This window comes from Lithobates pipiens, unplaced genomic scaffold (assembly GCF_037356315.1).
Source record: "Lithobates pipiens isolate NorthernLeopardFrog02 unplaced genomic scaffold, aLitPip1_a1.2 Scaffold_19, whole genome shotgun sequence".
Classification (NCBI taxonomy): domain Eukaryota; kingdom Metazoa; phylum Chordata; class Amphibia; order Anura; family Ranidae; genus Lithobates; species Lithobates pipiens.
In genome coordinates this window covers 9141570-9157022 of record NW_027507764.1, presented here as the reverse complement: position 1 = coordinate 9157022, position 15453 = coordinate 9141570, and the positions used below count along the sequence as shown (strand labels likewise).

General features: G+C 47.8%; 1 protein-coding gene across 1 annotated transcript in view; it reads right to left on the bottom strand.

Moving 5' to 3' along the window:
* Positions 1–9406: 9406 nt before the first annotated feature.
* Positions 9407–15453, bottom strand: part of LOC143997901 (NACHT, LRR and PYD domains-containing protein 6-like) — a 207014-nt gene continuing 200967 nt past the window's right edge. The window contains exons 13-14 of the mRNA XM_077493723.1: positions 13795–14072; positions 9407–9568 (exon numbers count right to left, since the gene is read on the bottom strand). Coding sequence (XP_077349849.1) covers positions 9407–9568; positions 13795–14072 — 440 coding nt within the window. The remainder of the gene's footprint in view (positions 9569–13794; positions 14073–15453) is intronic.

Sequence of the window (15453 nt, the reverse complement as noted above, 5' to 3'; positions counted from 1 at the left end):
GTGGGTGGCAGTGTAGGGGTTAAGTGTTCCTAGGGGTGTGTTACTAACTGTGGGGGGGGCTGGGCTTTCATTTAGTGAACACTGATCTCTGCTCCAATCACATGGAGCAAAGATCAGCGTCACTAGTTGCTAGGCAGAATGGAGAAATGCTGTATACAACGGCATTTCTTCATTTGGCCGCTCCGTGAGACGATCGAGGGTATGCCCGCGGCAATCGAGTCCGCGGGTCCCGCGACTGGACTCACCGAGGTCCCGACATGTACGCCCATTTGCCTGCCCATGCCATTCTGTCGACGTACATAGTCGTGCGCTGGTCGGCAAGTGGTTAAGAGGCGGCCTGCGGGCGGCACGTGTGCGCCGCCAGCAAGCCCCGTAAGTCGGGTCGTGGATCCCGCGGACTAGATGTCCACGGGGATACCCGCTATTGTCTCACAGAGAGGAAGAACGGGGGAGATGCTAATGTAAACAAGCATCTCCCCCGTTCTGCCTAGTGACAGTGTCACTGGTCTCTGCTCCCTGTGATCAGGAGCAGAGATCAGTGATGTGTCACACACAGCCACGCCCCCCTCCCACAGTTAGAATCACTCTCCAGGACACACTTAACCCCTACACTGCCACCTAGTGGTTAACTGCTTCACTGCCAGTGTCATTTACACAGGATTGCTGTATAAATGACAATGGTCCCAAAAATGTGTCAAAAATGTCTGATGCGTCCGCCATAAAGTCACAGTCACGATAAAAAAAATTTAATAAATAAAATAAATCGCTGATCGCCGCCATTACTAGTAATTTTAAATTTTTTTTATAAAAATGCCATACAACCATACCCCATTTTGTAGATGCTATAACTTTTGCGCAAACCAATCAATCGCTTATTGCGATTTTTTTTTTTACCAAAAATATGTAGAAGAATACATATCGGCCTAAACTGAGGAAAACAATTGTTTGTTTTACATATTTTTGAGGATATTTATAATAGCAAAATGTAAAAAAATAATGTGTTTTTTTCAAAATTGTCGCTCTTTTTTTTTTTATACGTTACTTTGAATTTCCCGCCCTGCCTGCGCTCGCCTGCCGCGACCTCCATGACCATGCCCATTGGTCCCGCGGACTTGATCGGGATACCCACGACCGTGTCACAGAGCTCAAGAACAGGGAGATGCCGATGTAAACAGCATTTCCCCATTCTGCCTAGTGACAGGACAGTGATCTACTGCTCCCCGTCTTCGGGAGCAGCGATCAGTGTGGTGTCACACACAGCCACGCCCCCAGACAGTTAGAAACACGCCCCCTAGGATACACTTAACCTCTCCCCGGCCACTAGTGGTTAACCCCTTCACTGCCAGTGAAATTTTTACAGTAATCAATGCAATTTTATAACACTGATCGCTGTATTAATGACAATGGTCCTAAAAATGTGTCAAAATTGTCTGATGTGCCCGCCATAATGTCGCAGTGACGATAAAAATCGCAGATCGCTGCCATTACTAGTAAAAAAAAAAATATTAATAAAAATTCCATAAAACTATCCCCTATATTGTAGACGCTATAACATTTGCGCAAACCAATCAATAAACGCTTATTGCAATTTTTTTTTTTTAGTGGTGCCCCATGTTGAAGGCATGTGGCCTGGTATAGTTTAGTAGGGGTGGGCTGCATTCTTGCCCCCTGGCAAGCCAGGCTGCATGCTTGAGTTAAGGGTCTGTATCGATTTCATGGGGGCCTTTTTTGGGTGAAGCACCCCCTTAAAATCCATACTAGGATCAAAAGGAATTGACTTGTATTTAGGGGGGACTCAATGTATTTTTTCATGCTTGCTCTACAATGTACTATGGCAAAAGTGATACTTAGGAAAGAAAATTAACCATTTCAAATTTCCGGAAAATTATATTCCTTGCCAGCCCCCTCTAAATGTCCCCCAAAATACATAGCAGAACCCTGGTGGGGGATGTATGCTTTTCTTTTTTTCTAACAGAGAAGTTTTCAATGAAATGTTATTTGCCGGCAATATTAAACCTTTTACCTTTGTAAATGTCAGCTCTGCTGCAGTGTTTAACCACTTACAGACCGGACCATTTTGCTGGTCAAAGACCAGACCACTTTTTGCGATTCGGCACTGCGTTGCTTTAACTGACAATTGCGCGGTCGTGCGACATGGCTCCCAAACAAAATTGACGTCCTTTTTTTCCCACAAATAGATATTTCTTTTGGTGGTATTTGATCACCCCTGCGGTTTTTATTTTTTGCGCTATGAACAAAAATAGAGCGACAATTTTGAAAAAAAAGCATTATTTTTTACTTTTTGTTATAATAAATATCCCCCAAAAATATATAAAAAAACATTTTTTTCCCTCAGTTTAGGCCGATACGTATTCTTCTACATATTTTTGGTAAAAAAATCGCAATAAGCGATTAGTGATTGGTTTGCGCAAAAGTTATAGCGTTTAGAAAATAGGGGATAGTTTTATAGCATTTTTATTAATAATTTTTTATTATTATTTTTTTTACTAGTAATGGCGGCGATCAGCGATTTTTATTGTGACTGCGACATTGTGGGGGACCCATCGGACATTTTTGACACATTTTTGGGACCACTGTCATTTATACAGTAATCACTGCTATATAAATGCAGTGATTCCTGTGTAAATGACACTGGCAGTGAAGGGGTTAACCAGTGGGTGGCAGTGTAGGGGTTAAGTGTTCCTAGGGGTGTGTTACTAACTGTGGGGGGGTTGGGCTTTCATTTAGTGAACACTGATCTCTGCTCCAATCACATGGAGCAGGGATCAGCATCACTAGTTGCTAGATTGTCCGCCGAAATGCGAGTACGACGGACAGTATTTCGAACATTCCGAAATACTTAGTACTGAACGCTGAAAAAGTCCGCTGAAGCCCACACACGAGCGGAACGGTCCGCTGAAATGTGTTTCGGCGGACTAAGTAAGCCATACAGTCCACCCGTGTGTACGCGGCATTACTGTTTTTTAGTGTGTCAAATATTATGAGCCTCAAAATGCATTTAGGCTTTTATATGGTTGAACTTTTAGCCAGGTTAACCAGTTAACCCTGGGTGGACGTCTTATGGCTTCGCCAGGTTTAAGTGGTTGTACCGGGATGATGCCTGCACCTACAGGCTGTTTTAAACTTGGCGCCACTTACACTGTCACTGCTGTGGCCAAAGGAAAAGAGGTTTTGGTGAAGCTTGGCCTACTCAAATCCTGGGTCTTCCTAAGGCACCATCGATCCCCAGCCCATCTTCTATCCGGGCGAATGAATCCTTTTGCCATCATCGAGGAGGATGCAACAAGTATTCAGAGATATCACAGCATAATTCCATCTTGCCCTATGGGTGGTTTGCATTTTATTTGTTTCAATCTATAATGCATGTATAATTGTCTGTCTAATTTAAGCAGCTTTTGTCTACTTGTTGCGACATTATGTCCACCCCCGTTTTAAAGCAGAGCTCCACCTCCCCCACCACTGCCACATTTGGTACGTTTCTGGGGGGTACCTGTTTTTGGTACCCGTTCCCACTTCCTAGTAACACGGCGATCTGCGTCATGTCCGGCTCCTCCACCTCACCCCGCTGCCTTCTGGAACCTGCGTGTCCCCCAGAAGACAGCAAGACCATCCAGAAAGTGAAGCGTGACTCACGCATGCGCTGTAGGAAACTGGCTGTGAAGCCTGAAGTGTTCATTGCTGGTTTCCCCTTAATTGCATCACTGGCGACTGCACCTGAAGCCAATAGATGAATCGTCTTGAGGTGTCTACATCGTGGGATCCCTAGACAGGTAAGTGTCCTTATATTAAAAGTCAGCAGCTACAGTATTTGTAGCTGCTGACTTATTTTTTCTTGCTCCCAGACTGGAACTCAGTTTTAAGCTGGTGTCTGGCTCTGAGATTAGAGGGCATGAATAGCTTGATACATAAAAATCTCCTGGAAGGTCTTGTAATACTCAGACACAAATCTGTCTGGTCCCAGTGATTTGCTAATAGGTAGGGAATGTATTGTGTGTAAGATATCTGTTGAAGTAAATGTCGAGCTTAGGTCATGCAGTTGTGTGGGGGTTAGAGAGGGTAGTTTCAGTTTGTCAAGGAAATCCCTTATTGCCAGGGGCGTAACTATAGGGGGTGCAGCAGTTGCGACCGCAACTGGACCCTGTGATGCAGGGGGCCCATGCAGCCCCCTCTACATATGGCCGGCAGCAGCATACAGCTAGGGGTACCAGTGCACCATGCACAAGGGTGGCTGGAGGTGGAGAGTGACTAGCAGAGCTCCATGCTCGACTATCGCACTGGCTGCTCTTTAGTTGTGCATTCCCCACATGACCTGTGTCCTCGGCCGGCTCCTCAGAGTACCCCTCTCCTGCTAAAGCATTGCCGCTCAGTCCGATGTCTGTTCTCCCCAGCCAGAGTCCCGCCCCCCCCTGAGTCCGGCCCACACTGCACTGCATACTTCTCCCGGGTAAACAAACGTTAAGCACACAGATGCAGTTCAGCCCTATGAGAGCCCCCTGGAGGACATTGCAGGCTTGTCTGCCAGCCCCCCTCCTCCCCCGTCATACACAGATGATGAAAGGTCTTTCTGGGAAATATGCTGATCGCCCGTTCAGCACACTGGATGGAGCCCAGGCCAACATGGATGAGTGTGCGGCCTACAGCTTGGTCATGAGTGAGAGGACCCCATCCCCCACACACCATTACTTACCCCCTCCATCTCCCCCTGGGGACAGGGACCCCTTCTCACGTGGGGACAGGGACCCCCACCTCCCCTGGGGACAGGGACCCCTTCTCACCTGGGGGCAGTAACTTCATCTGCCCTGGAGAAAAGGACCTCATCTCTTCTGGGCACCTAAAAAAATTTAATAATAAAAAAAAACTACTGATACCAGTGGTGGAACTACAGGGCTCACAAAGGTCATACCTGTGACCACGCCCTGGAGTTCCACCGCCGGACTCGGAGGGAAGGGCCCTGGCTGGGGTTCAGGGGGGCCCTTCATGGTTTCTTGCATCGGGGCCCTGAAGATTCTAGTTACGCCACTGCTTATTGCTTAGTCTGAGGATTGGACAGTGGTAGGATCATCTTTTAGATTGTATAAGGAACTGTAGTAACTGGCAAATGAGTCAGCTATATCCTGTGGGTTGACTATTTTATGTTTGTCGGATGAAAGAGAAACTGAATTTTGACTTGGATCTCTGGGCAGCAAGTCTTTTTGCCAAGAGTTTACCTGCTCCTTGCGCATAGTAGTTAAGTTTGAGAGCTTTGGCATGTCGGTCATAAGACTCAAGTAATAGTCTGCGTAGGTCAAGGCGGAGTTGGACAAGATCTGAGGAAGTGTCATGGTTAAAGCAGGTCTTATTATTTTGAGTATCTAAATCATGAATACGTTGTAAAATGTAATTTAGTTGTTGGTTCCTATGGTGCTTTTCTCTGGCACTTGCATGAATAAAAACTCCCATCATACATGTCGTATGGGTATTCCATTGTGTGATAGGATTTTCTACTGACCCAGCGTTATTGGCAAAAGAAATCCTGCAGATGCTTTCAGGAAATGGGTTGGTACTGTGGTGAGTGTAACAGCTGAGAATTACATCTCCACATAAACATTTGAGAAGTGTGCTCATTCTCCTTGATTACTAGAGAGATAGGAGCATGGTCGGACCACGTAATATCATGAATCGAGGAGGATGAGACCTTCTGTAACATACGTTTATCCACAAAAAAACATCAATTCTGGAATAAGTCAAATGGCGTGTAGAGAAAAAGGTGAAATCTCTCTCACTAACGTGTTGGCATCTTCAGGCATCAAACAGGTCCACTGAATGTAAGAATTATCGCAGAGCGTTTGAGTTTGGTTTAGCAAGTTTTGTAGAGTCCATCTGTGAGTCCATAACAGACGGTCGGATGTTTTCATGAATTTTTTTTTGTACGAAACTACCGTATTTTTTGCACCATAATTCCGCGTACACACGATCGGACTATCCGCCAAACCAGAGTCCACCGGACAATTCGACGGTGTGTGGGCTCCAGCGGACATTTTCTTCCTCAAAATTGTCTGCCAGACTCGGCTTTCTGGTGGACAATCTGCTCGTCTGTATGTTAGTCCGCCGGACTTTCCAAATGAACAGACTAGCCCACACACGGACTAAAGTCCGTTCATTTTGAACGTGACTTCAGGTACAGTGTCAGCCCTATCACTGGAGATTACTAGGCAAGTTGTAATACATCACTTCAGAACTTTTAGTTCCGCCCATGGGGCGGTCCCTAGTTTACAACCTCACAGCCTGCTCAGGCAATACACTATATGTCAACAAGCAGTATAACGTAAAAACTTCAGGTACGATGGGATTAGCGAAGAAAGTCAATGTCGCTGCTTCTATCGGCGAGATTGACACCTTGCGAGCACCAGCGCCTGGTATGGGTTTTAAGGGTAACCCCTACGCCGAAAAACGGCATGGAGGTCCCCCCAAAGTCCATACCAGACCCTTATCCGAGCACACAGCCCGGCCAGTCAGGAACAGGGGTGGGGACGAGCGAGCACCTCCCCCCCCGAACCGTACCAGGCCACGTGCCCCCAACATGGGCCCCCCCACCCCAAAGCACCTTGTCCACATGTTGATGAGGACAACAGCCTCTTCCCGACAACCCTGGAGGTTGGTTGTCGGGGTCTCCGGGCGGGGGGCTTATCGGAATCCGGGAGCCCCATTTAATAAGGGGCCCCCAGATACCGGCCCCCCACCCTATGTGAATGAGTATGGGGTACATCGTACCCCTACCCATTCACCTGGGGGGAAAAAGCGTCAATAAAAAAAACACAACACAGGTAGTAGTAGTTTATTAGGTGCTCCGGGGGTCTTCTCGCCGGGATCCTCCACTATCTTCTGCTCTTTTGTTAGCGGAGGAGCCCAGCTTTCTTGTTCGTCGTTGTCGACCGGGGGTCTTCTTCCGACTTCTCCACACTTTCCGGCCTCTTCTCCCGCTCTTTGAGAGCCCAGGCACACACACACCGCTCAACACATGTACAGCCCCCCCCCCCCCGTGAGGGGGGAAAGGAGGGAGCTAGGGACAGGGGAGAGAAGAGAGGGGGTGAGGGGGGCCCCCCGAATCGACCTCCCAGGGAATGTCCAGCTGCTCCACCCTGACAGGCAGGGAGAGCTGTACTTACCAGTCCTGAAGCTGGGAGACATTCCACGGAAGTCAGCTCCTGATCAGTACAGGGAAGACTACTGGCCTTGGCATACTGTGACGCAGACACCAGTAGCCTAGTCATTTGTACACCCCGGAGCATAACGCTCACCGACCACCTCTGGAGCCGAGGTATGTCGTGGCCTGCTGAGCCCTAGCTGCGACCTGCACAAGCTCGATGGCCGGACTGGGGAGACTACAAGGATAAGTGAACCAGCCTGTCACCCAGCCGGCTGTTGATAGAAGACCACAGGATCATTCATCTTTCGCAAAAAGTCAAGCTTCTGCACTAAAAAAACACAGGGTTCCTAGGTCTTATCTCCTCACTAGGCACTAATAAGGCTACAATCACCTCTTCATCATGAAAAAAAAAAGTTGATTGAAAACATTTTTTCTGATACAGTAGCACATGCTAACCCTTCCCAACTCCATCAAAAAAAAAAAGAAAAAAAAAGGTTTTAGCTTCCGAAACACTTTAACCCCTTGCAGATGTGCGTACTCGGCTTCCGGGGGTTATACCGGGATGATGCCAGCACCTGCAGGCATCATCCCGGTACCATTTTTCAGAGCGGGCGATTGGCTTTCCAACCATAACAACCGATGCGGCTAAAAGCCGCTCGGCTGTTATGCTGGTGGAGCAGGAGGGGACACCCCCCTCCCGCCGCTCTTACCGGTGCTCCCGTTCAGATCGGAAGCACCGATCACACATCCGATGCCTCTGGTGGCTGGGCAGGGACTGGAATGAAGCCGTAAGTGGCTTCATTCCAGCCTCCTAATGGTAAACACGGAAGCAACGTCATGACGTCACTTTCCGTTTACTTGGCTGCCAATGGCGCCGGATTTAAAAATATATACACTATTCAGAATCGCCGAAAACGGGGACCTGAATACTTTGAAGTGTAAAGGAGGGATCGGGGGGTCTTTTAGCCGTCCCTGCGAGCTTGCGAAGCAAAGAAAACGCATACGGAAGTCACGCCCGCATATGTAAACGGTGTTCACATCACACATGTGAGGTATCGCCGCGATCTTCAGAGCGAGAGCAATAATTCTAGCACTAGACCTCCTCTGTAACTCTAACCTGGCAACCAAATTTTTTTTCGCCTATTGAGATATTTAGGTACCGTAGTTTGTCGTCATTCCACGAGTGCGTACGATTATAAAGTGTGACATGTTTGGTATCTATTTACTCGGCGTAACATTATCTTTCACATTATGCAAAAAAAATTGGGCTAATTTTACTGTTTGTTTTTTTTTTAATTCATGAAAGTGTAAATTTTCCCAAAAAGTTGCGTCTAAAACACTGCTGTGCAAATACCGTGTGACATAAAATATTGCAACAATCGCCGTTTTATTCTCTAGAGACTCTGCTAAAAAATATATATATAATATTTGGGGGTTCCAAGTAATTTTCTAGCAAAAAATATGGATTTTAACTTGTAAACAACAAAAATAGGCTTAGTAATGAAAGGGTTTAAGTCTAACCCCGGGTTTACTTTTGCTTTAAAGAGGTCGTAAAGTCTCCAGGTTTTTCCCCTTAATGCATTAAGATGAAAAACCTTCTGTAGTGCAGTTGCTCCCCAGAGCCGTCCCCCCCCCCCCCGTTTTTCTTACCTGAACCCGATCGTTCCAGCGACGAGCAGGAGTCCAGCAGCTTCAGCCGCTGTCTTCGTCCTCATTGGATAGATTGATAGCAGCAGGAACCATTGGCTCCCGCTGCAGTCAATCAAATCTAATGACACGGGAGCTGCGGGGCGGGGTTGAGTCTGGTGTTTGTGTCAATGGACGCAGCAGCAGGACTCGTGAGCGCGCCCGCATGGGTTTCCCCCAATGGAAAATGGGTCTCCGTGAGGTCACCCGATGAAGGGGAGGAGCCAGGAGTGCAGATGAGGCACCCCAGAAGAAGAGGATGGAGGCTGCTCTGTGCAAAACCCTTACACAGAGGAAGTAAAAATAACATGTTTCTCATTAAAAAAAAAACAAAGCCTTTACAATCACCTTAAATATTCCATTTGAGCTTAGCTGGCCCAAATCAACTAATTATGTTACTAATTGCAGTGGTTTCTGTCAGTGCTGTATAAACTGTATATAGGAACAGCTTTATAGTATACTGTATGCAGCTAATTACAGTTTATATAGCGCCTACAGCCAGAGCATCTGTTTGTAAAGAAACTAGTTCTTATTGGCCAGTTGGCACAAACTAATGTAAAAGTAAACCTGGAGTTAGGTTTTAGGCAGAAATATGTATAGCTTTACCTCCGGCAAGAGTGCTCCATTCGGTTGAACGCTGAAAGCGTAGTCCGTTTTAAAATTTAAGCTGCGCTGTATTTGGTGAGGTTTATTCATGTGGTTAAATCCATCGTCTCTCTTCTCCTTGTCAAGTTTCTAGGTAAGATCACATAATAAATAAGAAGTTGTGTTCAGAAGTAGACAAATTTATCAGACAACAGAATTCTCTCCTACATGTAAAAATCTGCTTTTTTTTTTTATAGAAAGTTATTTAGAACCCCCAAACTGTCTTTTCTTTTGCAATTTTTTTATGTCACACAGTTTTTGCACAGCAGTTTTTCAAACGCATTTTTTTTTGTGTGGAAATAAATACCACCAAAAGAAAGCTCAATTTGTGGGGGGGAAAAATGTATCAAAATGTCATATGTGTACAGTGTTACATGACCGCGCAATTGTCATTCAAAATGTTACAGTGCTGAAAGCTAAAAATTGGCCTGGGCATGAAGGGGGTGAATATGCCCTGTATTGAAGTGGTTAAAGCATTAGATCAAAAAAAACAAATATATGGGCTGTTCTCAGCTGGTGTATAACCCCCTCTCTGCTATAGACATTCCGTTTAGTAGCAAGCAGTATTAGCCCACGTACAAACGGTTGGAGATTTCCACAACCAAATCCGTCGGATTTTGCCCGTCGGATCTTGTCCGAAACTGTTGCATACACACGGTCGGGCCAAGTTGGCGAAAAATCCGATCTTTCAGAACGTGATGACGTAATTTTCGTTACGATGGGACTACATTCATGCTAGTAGCCAATAGCTTTGATGTAGGAATTTGATCTGAGCATGCGTGGCACTTGGTCCGATGAAAATGCTCTACACATGATCGGATTAGGTCCGTCCGGCCCAGTTGGTCAGGAAATATTTCCAACATGTTGGAACATGTTGGTCACAGGAACATGTTGGTCACAGGAGCCCCATCTAAACTAATAATGTAAAGAAAAATACCCCTCAAGAGAGAACAGCCCCTCTTAAAGAGGAAGTAAACCCTAATAGGTTTTACTTCCTCTTTGTTTCCCTGCAAAGGTAAAGCATAATGGGCTACACTTCCCCGCATACACACGGGAGCCGCCAGTTGCGGCAGGATCTCCTTTAGGAACGGCACCTGCGCCTGTGCCGTTGATTACAGTGGTTATCAATTATAGACTTTTATTGTTCATTTTGAACGCAGCTCCAGGTAGACGGGACTAGTGAAGGAAGTCAATGTCGCCACCTCCATCGGCAAGATTGACACCTCGCTGGCCCTGTCACCTGGTATGGACTTAAAGGGGAAGCCCTATGCCGAAAAAACGGCATGGGGGTCCCCCCAAGGTCCATATCAGACCCTTTTCTGAGCACGCAGCCCGGCTGGTCAGAAAAGGGGGTGGGGACGCGCGAGCGCCCCCCCTCCTGAGCCGTACCAGGTCGCGTGCCCTCAACATGGGGGGGTGCTGTGGGGAAGGGGGGGCCCCCACCCCGAAGCACCTTGTCCCCATTTTGATGAGGACAAAGGCCTCTTCCTGACAACCCTTGGTTGTCGGGGGTCTGCAGGGGGCTTATCGGAATCCGGGAGCCCCCTTTAATAAGGGGGCCCCCAGATACCGGCCCCCCACCCTATGTGAATGAGTATGGGGTACAATGTACCCCTACCCATTCGCCTGGTGAAAATTTTTTTAATAAAACACAACACAAGGTTTTAAAATAATTTATTGCACAGCTCCGGGGGGTCTTCTTCCATCTTGGGGGGTCTTCTCGCCGGACTTCTCGCCCGGTCTTCTGTCGCCGCCGCCTCTTCTTCCGACTTCTGGGGTCTTGTCCCCCTCTTCGGTTCTTCTTGCTGGGCCTCCGCTTCCTTCTTCCAGCTCTTTTACTAGCGGTTGCCCGGTCTTCTGTCATCGCTGCCTTCTCTTCTTCTTCTTCCTTGAGATGTTGACTCAACGCTGTCTGCGACTTATATAGAGACAATGGGCGGGGTCACCAGGTGATGTCACATGGTTACCCCGCCCCCTCGTGATGTCACAGTCCCAGCATCATCTGGGACTGTGACATCATAAGGGGGCGGGTCACCATGTGACATCACCTGATGACCCCCGCCCATTGTCCCTATACAAGTCGACACACAACGCGCCCGTCATTGCGGCCAGAGACAGCGTCGAGTCAACATCTCAAGGAAGAAAAAGAGTTGGAAGAAGGAAGCGGAGGCCCGGCAAGAAGAACCAAAGAGGGGGACAAGACCCCCGGGCGGGCGACAAAGAAGAAAGCCCAACTCCTCCGCTAGTAAAAGAGCTAGCAGAAGATAACGGAGGAGTCCGGTGAGAAGACCCCCCAAGACGGAAGACCCCCTGGAGCTGTGCAAAATATTTTAAAACCTTGTGTTGTGTTTTATTTACAATTTATTTTCCCCAGGTGAATGGGTAGGGGTACATTGTACCCCATACTAATTCACATAGGGTGGGGGGCCGGTATCTGGGGGCCCCCTTATTAAAGGGGGCTCCCGGATTCCGATAAGCCCCCCGCCCGCAGACCCCAACAACCAATGGCCAGGGTTGTCGGGAAGAGGCCCTTGTCCTCATCAACATGGGGACAAGGTGCTTTGGGGTGGGGGGGGCCGCAGGGCCCCGCCTTCCCCAAAGCACCCCCTCAGGTTGAGGGCATGCGGCCTGGTACGGCTCAGGAGGGGGGTGCTCGCTCGTCCCCTACTCCTTTCCTGACCGGCCAGGCTGCGTGCTCGGATAAGAGTCTGATATGGACCTTGGGGGGGGGACCCCCACATCGTTTTTTTTGGCATAGGGCTTCCCCTTTATGTGAGCCCACACACGGGCGGACAGTCCGCCGGACCAAGTCCGCCAGATAGTTTGATTGTGTGTATGGGGCATGAAACAATACAATACATATTAGGAACAACTGGGGAGGCAGGGGAAGGAACATTTTGACTTCATCACATGGAGGGAAGGAGAGGCAGAGTTCACATGCATTTCAGACTTATCAATATACATCAAATGGCAACTACTACCTATCTAATTGTTGAGAGGCCTGAGCTTTCACACTGTCCACTGCCCTATTGACACTGTCCACTATTGAGGTAGGCTATGTTTATATTTTTTCAGTGACATTAGTTTTATTATATTTTTCATGTTTTTCTTATTTAGTTAAGCTTTGGTAGTTAATTTTTATATAAAAAAAAAGCGATAAACCCCAGTGATCTTTGATCTCTCATGTTTTTCAGGTAAATCTCCACCTCTCCAAAGGTTTTCCTACTCTTGCTTTACAACCTTGAAACCACAGGTCTGGGATATCCGTGACTCTGAGAGGCTAACTGACATATGTGTATGTGCAAGGAGCGCCTGAGGATGGAGGTTTTGGTACCTTATTTTGAGGAAGTAAAACTTTCTCAACTGTGACATCTTTGGTCAAGCACCTCACCAAACAGACATCTTGCTTGGAAAAGCATATGTGTGAGGCACCTCTTACGGGCAGCTTTTGCTTTCCAAACCTTTAGCCATAACATTCTGTGCATATGACTGGAGATTAGAACCATTCTGGAGGAGATTTGTGTCTTATAACATGTTCCAGTGCAGCGACTGTACATAAAATATTCTATGCATCAAGATAAAAAAACCTTCTGTGTGTAGCAGACCCCCCCCCCCCCCCATTACCTACCCGACCTTCTTTTTTCAGCAATGGCCACGATCCCCTCAGCCATCCAGTACACTTCTCCTGATTTGCTGAGACAAAGCAGTGGCGCTATTGGCTCCCGTGGCTGTCAATCAAAGTCAGTCAGCCAATCAGGAGAGAGGGGGCGGGACCAGGTCGGGGTTCCGTGTCTGAATGGATACATGGAGCTCTGAGTTGGCTTGGATGACAACCTGTAACAAGCTGCTGGCTGAGGGGGCACTCAAAGGAGGGAGGGGCCAGGTGCGGGCGAAGAGGGACCCAAGAAGAGGAGGATCTGGGCTCCTCTGTGCAAAAACAACTGGTGTTATAAATAAAGCTGGTACAAAAAACAAAAACAAAAAAAGAAGCAGTCCAATTTGCTGAATCGCGCATCACGCTGGCCCCCCCTAGTGCAGCAGGCAACGGAGGGCTGTTGCAGCTGTAAAACTACTACGACAGCGTATCTGATAGTGTGAATTTGGCCTAAGATGTTTTTTTTTATTTTTTGGATATAGCAGGCGACAGTGAGAACCCCCTCTTTTTTTTTTGCTGGATTTTCTCATCACTTTTGGTACCAGAGACAATGTTGCCTTGGACTAATGGGGTGAAGTTGCCCAGAGGTCTCACTGGCAGCAGTTCTAACCCTTCCACATCTTATATAAAATGAAAAATTCCCTTTCAGTCTTTAGCTCACCCTTAATTGCGGCTGGTTAACGGGAACCACATAAAGATGAAATGTATACTCCATGTAATTCACATCTTCTGGAGAAACCACCTTGCTGTATAACAGAACCTTCCCCTCCAATGGAATGGGTCTTCTCCATAATTTTGCGTGCAATGCAGGAAAAAAATTAGAAGAGGAGGGATTTTCTATAACAATATGGGATGATCCAACTGTTACCGGTTTTGTGATATTAAATTTTCCTCCCGTAACATGGCCACATCTAATTAGCACGAAGCCTCTCTTCAGATCTAGAAAGTAAAAAAAAAAAACAATTTTCTGCGTCATTGCGATAGTAAGCATTGTTTTTCAGATGTGTAAAAAAGGGATTAGTCCAATCCTGAATCATCTTATCAATTCAAGGGGCAGCTAAATGTTACCATTATGTGTGCATACCGTGTCTCCTAATTATGCTTCAATGATCCTCTGGTCTAGCTGCAAGTCTACCAGACAGGGTCTGCCTAAGAGCCGGTTCACACAGGGGAGACTCAGATCCGACTTCAGGTCGCCCCTAGTCGCCTCAGGTCGGACAACATGTAAAAATCAATGTAAGTGAATGAGAGCCGTCTTAATGCACACTACTGAAGTCGCTCCGACTTTAGAAAAGGTTCCTGTACTACTTCAATCCGACTTATAGGTGACTGGTACCCATTGATTTCAATGGAGGTCGCCTCCAAGTTGGATCTCCGTCTATACGGAGGCGACTCTGACAGAATTATCAGCTCTCAGGAGGGAACTCCACGCCAAATTTATTTAAAAGAATTGGCGTAGGTTCCCCCTCCGAGAGCATACCAGGCCCTTAGGTCTGGTATGGATTCTAAGGGGAACCCCCTACGCCGAAAAAACGGCGTGGGGGTCCCCCCCAGATACATACCAGACCCTTATCAGGGCACGCTACCCGGCCGGCCAGGAAAGGGGGTGGGGACGAGCAAGCTCACCCCCCCTCCTGAGCCGTACCAGGCCGTGTACCCTCAACATGGGGGGTGCCTTGGGGAAGGGGGGGCCGCGCGGCCCCCCCACCCCAAAGCACCTTGTCCCCATGTTGATGAGGACAAGGGCCTCTTCCCGACAACCCTGGCCGTTGGTTGTTGGGGTCTGCGGGCGTGGGGCTTATCGGAAATAAGGGGGCCCCCAGATACCGGCCCCCCACCCTATGTGAATGAGTAGGGGGTACAATGTACCCCTACCCATTCACCTGTGAAAAAAAAAGTAAAAAAAAAACAGAACACAGGGTTAAAATTGTATATTGCACAGCTTCGGGGGTCTTCCATCTTCGGGGGTCTTCTCGCCGGACTCCTCCGCTATCTTCTGCTAGCTCTTTTACTAGCGGAGGAGCCCAGCTTTCTTCTTCGCCGCCACCCTCTTCTTCCGACTTCGGGGGTCTTGTCCCCTTCTTCGGGGGTCTTGTCCCCCTCTTCGGTTCTTCTTGCCGGGCCACTGCGCCTACTTCTAGCTCTTTTACAAGCGGTGGCCCAGAGGAGGATGCTGGGACTGTGACATCATAATGGGCGGGGACATCATCCGGTGATGTCCCTATATAAGTCGCCGCACGCCGCGTCCCTGTCATTGTGAGCAGAGACAGCGACGAGGCAACATCTTCTGAAGAGAAGAACAGAAGACCGGCGACAGAAG